This window comes from Microtus oregoni, unplaced genomic scaffold (assembly GCF_018167655.1).
Source record: "Microtus oregoni isolate MIOR12 unplaced genomic scaffold, Mior012 000059F_ref0000304, whole genome shotgun sequence".
Classification (NCBI taxonomy): Eukaryota; Metazoa; Chordata; class Mammalia; order Rodentia; family Cricetidae; genus Microtus; species Microtus oregoni.
The window spans coordinates 10,034,007-10,043,568 of NW_024543835.1; the positions used below are offsets into that span (position 1 = coordinate 10,034,007).

Below are 9,562 nucleotides of genomic sequence, written 5' to 3' on the forward strand. Positions count from 1 at the left end.
ATATTCGTGACCTCTATTTCTTTATTTTTGTTATGTGTGCATATTCTTAAATTTATAAATACAAACTTCTCAGTTCACATAAAGTTACCTTGTGGTTTCAGGACTGACCATTTAGTTTTGGACAACCATTTAGAGTGGCTCTTCTTGGAGAAGACCATTTCTCCCATTCTCAGTTTTCCTTAATTTAACTGTAATTCTTTGTGTAGGGTTGAAGCCCCAAAATTCCAGCCTTCTATATTGGCATGCCTCTTGGCATCATTCTTGTTCAGGTCTTGTTTAGGTAGCTATGTTGATAAGAAGTGTATATTTCATTTTGTTTTAAAGTGTTCACTTTAGAAACATGTATATCCAAGTCCTTTTTTCTTCCAAAATCTGAATAATCGTTTTAAAAGAGTCTTACACTGCAGACTTTTATTCCTTTGGGTAAATTAATTATTAAACATGGAAAGCGATCACAATTACTAGGCAAATTTAGGAATAATCATATGTGACAAATGGTAATATTCTATTTTGTTATGTAACGAATATCTTGTTATCGTTTATCTTAAGAATGTGCACTTAATAGGTCTGTCTGTTAGCTATATAACTGCAAGAAATTCTATTCTGTTTGTTCTATCTCTTTAACAGATTATTCTGTAATGTGTATTGTATTCAGATTAGTAATTTTTCACAATAATATTTATCTTTTATACATTATTGAATTTTATATAAGCTCTCTCTAATACTGGAAAACAGTAAAGATTAAGAAAATTTGCTGGACTCAACTTTGTGTTCCAGAAAATTTCTTCCTGTAGTGAGTCACTCTTGCTCACATGAATTAAATATGGTTAAGGATAACTTCCTTGTTCCTCTGTGATATCAGTCTCTCAGTATTCCTTTGCTTTGCTTTGTACATAATTAATTGAAATGCTAGTCCCAAATGGTCAATGAAAAGAAAGTGCTTGCTGATTAAACATTGGTCAAGCTTGTTTTCTCTCTTCACAGCCCTGAAATTTGCTACAACCTCTTCTGAGTCATCAAACAGTCCCTTTGGTATGTAGAGGGGCTTCTTATGAAACCATATGACCTTTTCATCCCATTTTCTCATAAACCTTGTTCTTTCTTGCTCTGTTTACACTTCTCTGTAAATTGTCTTTCAAGATTCAATAAAATTATAGGTAACTAAATTTGATGACATGTGAATGAATACTTCAAGGTACTTAATAAAGATTAGAATAATCCCAATTTTAGAAATGTCATTTCAGCAGATGGACAGAAGTACCTTTAAAATAATTTTAAATGTTTATTGCATGTGCATGAATGTTGTGTCTGCATTCATTTATGTACACTGCATGCATGTTCCCGCCGAGGCCATGAAAAGGTACTGGATCCCCTTTAACTGGAGTTGCAGAAGACTGTAAGTCACCATTGATAATCACATGCAAATGAAAATTCAGTTTCCTCTATGGAATAATAATAGTATTTATTTTTATGGGTGAGAATGAAAATATAAAAACTCATGTCTTAACATATGCTTGTAAATTTTTTACAAAGTTAATCAACAAACTATCCTACCTGGACCTTCCCATTCATTCTCAATCTCTTCAGAGCTTATACTTTTATTATTTCTTTCTGAGAATTAAGTTTCTTCAGTTTTATATTCCAATTTTTATGATGGTGCAGGTCTGGGCTCTAAATTTAACATCTGTGCCATACCACCTTCTCCCAAATTCTCAAGGAACACCGAGAAAGAAAGATAGAAAGTTTAGGAGAGGCTAGGAAAAAATTGCTGTTAAAGAATGTCTCCTGAACATGATAGGATCTTCACACTCATGAACTTCCAGCAGCCGAACCTGGCTGCACCAGACCCACACAAGTTAAGGGTAGTTGGCATTCTAGCATGGATTGGCAAGGGGTTCATGAGTCCCCACTCATATATAAGTAGCTGTGGGCTATTAATAGCTTCTTGGAGAAAGTTAGTTTTCTTAGGGTACATCACTCATGCTACAATGGATTGTCTTTACACCCATATGCACACAAATAGGTAGTGATAATTAGTTTCAATGAGTTACAAAAGTAATTAAGAATACGTGAAGTTAGTAGGGGAACTCAGCAAACACATTCTGAGAGGAACTGGAAGGGGAGCAGATATGATCAAAATACATTATCTATAATATTCATATAATATATGAAAATATTCATATATATGAAATTCTCAAGTAATAAATAAAATAGTGTGTAAAATAATACATAAATAAAATCTAAATAAATAAAAATAAAAATGAGTAATTATTTCTAGAATAGTGGCGTACACCTCTCATGACAGCACTTAGGGGGTGAAGGCAGAAGATTTACATATTTCAGGCTTGCTCAGGTGATCCTAGTGAGTTCTAGGACAGCAGAAGCAGCATAGTGAACTCAGGGCCCTGGGCATGAGCCCCTCCTGCTCTTAAGAGAACATAAAAATAATTTTATGACAGAAGATAATATAATTCCAAGTTTTATAATCACATCTGATATGCCATCTCACTGGGGGGGGTTGGAATGCATATAATGGATACAAAGCAATTGACTTGGCAAAGAGATTATAGAAATTATGTCTGAAGAATGACAGTTGTAAAAGTTATCATTTTATAACATATAATGCTATCCTCACCTCTGATAAAATTTAGTTTTTAATTCAGAACTGCCTGTACATTCTAAGACAATTAGTACCAAAATTGCATAATTCTTTTCAGGAAATACATATACAATTTTCCCCATTAGGGTGTAAGTTACTTAATTTGCAATGAAATGATGTCTTAAGCTGGGCGGGGGCGGGGTGCACAGAGGCTGGAGAGATGATTCAGAGGTTAAGAGCACTGGCTGCTCTTCCAGAGATCCTGTGTTCAGTTCCCAGTAACCACATGGCACACACAACCATCCATAATGAGATCCGATGACCTCTTCTGGCCTGCAGGTTACATGCAGGTAGAACACTGCATACATAATAAATAAATAAATCTTTTTTCTTAAAATAAAAGAAAATAGGCAGTGGTGGCACACACCTTTAATTAAAGTACTCAGGGGGTAGAGGCAGGTATATCTCTGTGAATTTGAGGCCAATGTTATCTACAGAGCAAGTTTCAGGACAGTCAAGGCTATACTGAGAAACCCTGTCCTGAAAAATGAAAAAAAAAGCAATTGTTCTCAGCCACTGTCTGATTAACAAAGAATGGCAGCAGGCTTGTGAAGGATGTGGGCTTATCATGATGACAGGCTTGGTTTTCCCATCTCTCCTCACCAGAGTTGCCTGGCTTTTAGCCAGTTGTGGTGGCACTGATAGGATTTGCTGAAGGAGGCAGAAGCAGGAGGATCATGAGTTTGAGGCTAGCCTGGGCTACACATTTTTCTTCTCATCTCCTCTGGCCTGCTCCACTTTTCCAACTTTCCTGTCTGTGCTCCTTTTAAAAGAGCAGGAAAAAAAATCCAGGCAGTAATGATGCATGCCTTTAATCCCAGTACTCTCGGGAGGCAGAGGCAGGTGCATCTCTGTGAGTTCCAAGCCTGGTCTACAGAGCGAGTGCTCTGGCTACAGAGTCAGGAAAGCCAGGGCTATTGCACAAAGAAATCCTGTCTTGAAAAACCAAAAAATAAAGGGGCACTTATATTTCAGGATTTTGTCATTCTATGATGAGACCCAGTGTGAGCATCTTGGCATTGGTCACCAGTTTTCATGTATCACTGTATCTTGCAGTTACAAAAGGCCTTTCCTCCAATGAATTATTACCAACTGTTTTTAGCTACTTCACTAAAATTAAAAGTACAAAAGTACCTCATGTGTTGGTGGGAATAATTCTATAACACATGTTCTTTTTTCTTTTATTTTGAGACAGAGTTTCTCTGTGTAGCTTTGGAGCCTGCCCTAGAACTAGACTAGGTTGGCCTAGAATTTACAGAGATCCAACAGTCTCTGCCTCCCAAGCACTGGAATTAAAGACATAGGCCACTACCGACGAGCCATGCATGTTCTTGATACTTAATATCAATACTCATTTGTGCGTTTTATATAAAATATTATGATAGTATGATATTCATATGTTCTATTGACATCCTCCTTATGTCAATTATTATACTGCTTCGCTTATGGAATTAAGACAAGAAAAATCCTGTACTTGTTCACTGCCAATGTATTTTTTCTGAATATAATTATCTGTGTTTATTTTATGCATGTATGTTATGTGAAGCCCACTCACAAAAAAGGTTAAATCATAGATCACTGTATCTTGCAGTTACAAAAGGCCTTTCCTCCAAGGAATTTTTGCCAACTGTTTTTAGCTACATGTCTCCTTGAAAACCTTTCCTGCAACCTTTCCTATCTTTTCACCTCTTTATTCCTTAGGATTTAAAAGCCAATTCATTTTCCTCCTCATGCATTTATTGTTACTTAACTAGAAAACTCTAAGCAAAGAGCCTGGGTATCTTGTATTTTAGTTTCCCCACTTCTTTTCTTAAAATATTTACTATATAATTTTTTATTTAAAAGTTTTTTTTTCATTTTACATAACCAACCTCACTTCCCCATTCCTCCCTCCTCCTGTTCTGCCCATCTCCCCTCAAACCCTTTCCACTCCTCAGAGAGGGTAAGGCATTCCATGGGGAGTCAACAAGGTCTGACATATCAAGTTGAGGCAGGACCAAACCCATCCCTGCTGTATCTAGGCTGAGCAAGGCATCACTCCATAGGGGATGGGCTCTGAAAATCCAGATCAAGCTTTAGGGATAAGTTCTGGTCTCCACAGACTGCCCAGGGCCCAGTTCAGTCCCATGGAGGCTCCTTAGCTGTCAGTTCAGAATCAGTGAGCGCCCACAAGCTTGTGTCAGCTGTCTCTGTGGGTTTCCCCATCATGATCTTGCCCCCCGCCACTTGCGCATATCATCTCTCCTCCCTCTCTTCCACTGGACTCCAGAAGCTTATACGAGTGCTTGGCTATGGATCATTACAAATGCTTTCATCATTTACGGGGTGTAGGTTCTATGAAAACAATTAGGGTAGTCACTAATCTGATTACAGAGAAAGGCCAGTTCAGGCACCCTCTCCACTATTTCTTAGATTCTTAACTGGGGTCATCCTTGTGGATTCCTATGAGATTTCCTAACACTAGATTTCTCCCTAACCCCATAATGGCTCTCTCTATCAAGATATCACTTTCCTTGTTCTCCCTTTGTAGGCAGTGACTGCTTGTTCGTTCCTAGATGCCCAGACCCAAAATAATCACACAGAGACTATATTAATTACAACACTTCTTGGACTATTAGCTCAGGTTTCTTATTAACTAACTCTTACATCTTGTATGATCCCATTTCTGTTATTTTGTATTTGACCACAAGGCTCACTGTTTACTTGCAAGGTTCCAGGGTGTATGTCTCCCTCAATTGCTACATGGCATCTCTCTAACTCCACATACTTTTCTCCTGTATCTCTGCTTGAAATTCCTGACTTTCTCTATTCTGCCCTACCAGAGGCCCAAAGCAGCTCCTTTATTAACCAATGGTAACAAAACATTTTCACAGCATACAGAGGGGAATTCCATATCATTCCTTTCTATTGCTTCCCCAACTCAACCATCCAGTTCCCTCATGTTTTCTTCCTCCTTCCTGTTCCCCCCTCTGTCCTCTCCCCCTTCCAATTTACTCAGGAGATCCTGGTGTGGGACAATTCTGTATTCTGTCAATTATGTTTTAAATAAATGCTGATTGGCCAGTAGTCAGGCAGCAAGTATATGCAGGACAACCAGAAAGGGAGTAGAGGCAGGGCAATGAGAACAGAAGAATTCTGGGAAAGTGGAAGCCCATTGTTCCCCAGTCCTGTCTAAACACCAAAGAAGCAGGATATGATCTACCCCACTGAAAACGGTACTGAGTCATGTGTTAATGTAAATTATAAGAGCTAATATGAAACCTGAGCTAATGGGCCAAGCAGTATTTTAATGAATACTGTTTCTGTGTGATTATTTCAGGGCTAATCTAGCCGGACAGCCGGGCAACAAGCAGGCCGTCATGTTACAAGATCCTATCTATTTCCTTTCCCCAGGGGTATCCACTCCATGCAGGTTCCTCCTTGCTATCTAGCCTCTCAGGGGTTGTGGATTATAGTCTGATTAGCCTTTTTTTGGAGAGATGGCTTAGCCATTAAAGGATAGGCTTACAAACAAATCCTTTAGTATTTAAAACCATTTTTTAAATTTATTTTGATCATATGATTCCCCCAAGTCCTTCCAGTTCTTCTCTTCCTTCTGAGTCATCCAATTTTAAGTTGTTTCTCAAAAAAAAAAACCAATACAAAAACAATTCCCCGAAATACCCAGAAAACAAAATAAAACCCCATCAAAAAGAAACAGAACAAAATGAAAACATCAAAGTAACCAAATACACAACACACACACACACACACACACAAACACACACACACACACACACACACACAAACACACACACACCAAAAGAAATAAACAAAAAAAAACCAGTGGAACCACATTATATATTGTTCAACTACTTCTGAATGCGAGGACTGTGCAAGAGTGATTGATATACCCAGTGTTACTCTATTGGAGAAACCTGATTTTCCCTCACCCAGTACGCATAAGTCCCCATTTCTAACAGAATGACATTCAAAGACTAGATGCTAGCTGGGTAGTACTGGCACACTCCTTTAATTCCAGTACTTTGGAGGCAGAGGCAGGGGAATCTCAGTGAGTTAGAGGCCAGCCTAGTCTACAGAGCAAGTTCCAGGACAGCCAGGACTGTTACAAAGGGAAACCCTTTCTCCAACCCCCACAAACAATAAATGTAAATTAACTTTGGATAATGAGTAAGCTGGTAAGCATGAATTAGAGTTAAAAATGCTTTATTAATAACTATATCACTAGTAAGATAAACAAATCAAAGTATATGCATTTTATTTTTATACAACAAAGTGAAATAAGGAAAATGAAAAGCTAAGTATTTATCCTCTCTTACTTTTCCCATTTTTTGGTATTGTTATTTCACTTTCTAGTGACTATATTTTGATCCAGATTTTAGTCACTGAGCCAATAAAACACTAAGATTGAATAGACTGGTAAATTCAAACAGATGTGGACTTCTTCCTTTCTCCTCATACTTCCTTTTCAAAACAAAAAATAAGTCCAATTAGTGCTATGCATACGGGCATAGCAGTGAGTTCATCCACTGGATCATGAAGAACTCACCAGTGGTCACATCCCTAAATAAAAGTGTTTCTCTCCTCCCACAACAGCTTAAACTTTTAAAGGGCAATAAATGTATAAGCAAATTTATTTGTAATTTTATGAAAATGTATTAAAATCTATTGAAAAAATATCTGAAATAAAACACAAAACAACAAAATGAAACAAAATAACAAATATAGCAGAGAAAAGCGATGGTGGTATTCAATGGGCTCCTTCTATGCTGCCCATCTACAACTTAAAATGGTCGCTGTCTTTAATTTCCACACAGGACATCGTCAGACTTCAACCTTTAAAATATAACCTAGAATCAAAAGAGGGAAAAAGGTAAAACTGGGAGTTACAAATATACAACAGAGAAAGAAATATAAGCACTTATTCCCCTCAACCCATATTAGCCCTCCACTATTAGGTAGCTGCCATACCTTTTTAAACAAATAGTGAGGAAATAGCCTTAGCTATTACTTAGCATGGGAGGAGCTGCTGGTCATGGCTTTCGAATGTGAACTGGACATAGCAGCCTTGCGAGCCCTTGCTGCAGACCTGGCTTGAGCTCTTTCTTCTTCATCTTTCACAGCTTTTTCATACAAGGATCCAAAGGCTTCTGGTGTAGTATCATGGATCTTGGCCCAAAACTCCAGGATTTTCATCTTGCTGATTTCAGCCTGGGCTCTGGAACCCCATGTGAATTCGAAGGATGGAGGATTGCTGTTGGGCACTTTTCGGTACTCCAGATACTTCAACCTGACCAAATCCTCAGTGATAACTTTCTTAGGCTCTCCATAGATGAAGTGTTTCTTGTGAGCATATACACCCATCATATTCAGCATGTCCCAGACCTCCTTTTCAGAGGCACAGTTATTTTTCTTGAAGATCACAGCAAGAACCATCATTAATAGGCCAGTATTGGGCATTTTTTCTTCCTTTACTCCATCATAGGTATGGTCTAGTTTGTTGAAAAGGGCATAGCAGTGCCTGATAGGATCGACTTCCTTCAGATCAACACCAAAGGCTAGTTCCATGTGCTCTGTGGCTCTCTTTAGGATCTCAGTGAAGTGGTTTTTTGATGTTTTGATAACACACTTCAGCATATCTGCCCTTGTAATAACCTCCTTCTTTTGATACTTCTCCATCAGAAACTGTACCAGTAAGATTACTTTGTGGTTTGTCGGATCTTTACTCCAGACCTCGATGTCATCAGAATCATCTGAACTTTTCTCATCTTGGTTTCTGGCACCTGTATTTTCATATGTGTGTGAAAAGGTACAGTGTGCCCCCTGCAGCGTGTTCGGAGGTGTAGGCATACCAGCAGCAGGACTAGCCTGATCTGGACCCTCATAGGAAGGATCGGGAGAGGCCGGTTCCTCCACTGTATTTTGGGCACGGGCCTGATGGCGCTTCTCGCGGGCACGGAGCTTGCTCTTTTGGCCACGAGGCATGATGACTGTAGTGGGGAACACAGATTGTAATACAAACAGGTTAGGGAAGAGATCAGCCTGGAAAACAGAGGATGACATAATTTGTACAGTCTCTGTTGGTAGATCCTACTATTACTCCACGAAAGGCTACCTCGCCTTGTTTCCTTAAACTGACTTAGTAACTGAAATGGGAAATTTAGACCTTGTTATCTCAGTTCAAGCTCACCATATGAACTTTCCTCCGGACTAGTACTGTTTCTCCCTTTTCTAACGGCTGTTTCTCTCTATACACATTGAAACCTTGACTGTCAAGTGGCGGCGGCACATGACAACGGCAGTAGTCGAAGACACCCACAATAAATGGTGGGGGTGGGATAGGATAATTTGGAATGGATCGCTTTAGGGAGGTCTCTGGATTGAGGGGAGAATATTCCAGATAATACCTTGAGAAACAGAGGTTCCTACGGTTCCTCACGGATGCTCAAAGAAGCTTCCTGAAGGCTTCACTGGCCTCGAAGAACACCAGAAAATAACGGTAGTTGAAGAAAAGCAGATACAGCATAATCCATTTCCGTTCACACCCACAGGCTTTAAAAAGTAACTGCGCAGTTACTTTTTTTAAAAAGAAATCTTTTAAAAGCAACTGTGCATGCGCAGACAGAAAGTGGTGCCTTTATCAACGACATCTAGACTTTTAAAAGCAACTTCTCAGGTGCAGAGGGAAGGGTGAGCCTCTTTCAGCAACACCTAATCTTTTAAAAGAAACTGCTCAGGTGCAGAGGAAAGGCAGATCATCTGTCAACCAACCTAGTGTTTTAAAAGCAACTGCACATGTGCAGAAAGAAGGCAGAGCCTATGTCAACACGTCTAGTCTTTTAAAGCAACTGCATTTGCGCAGACGGAAAGCAGAGACTGTCAAACATGCCTAGTCTTTTAAAA

At 39.0% G+C, this 9,562-nt stretch overlaps 1 protein-coding gene across 1 annotated transcript; it reads right to left on the reverse strand.

Moving 5' to 3' along the window:
- Positions 1-7,666: 7,666 nt before the first annotated feature.
- Positions 7,667-8,644, reverse strand: LOC121438954 (melanoma-associated antigen B18-like). Its single transcript, XM_041639461.1, has one exon. The coding sequence runs from the start codon at positions 8,642-8,644 to the stop codon at positions 7,667-7,669; it is 978 nt and encodes a 325-aa protein (XP_041495395.1).
- Positions 8,645-9,562: the final 918 nt, after the last annotated feature.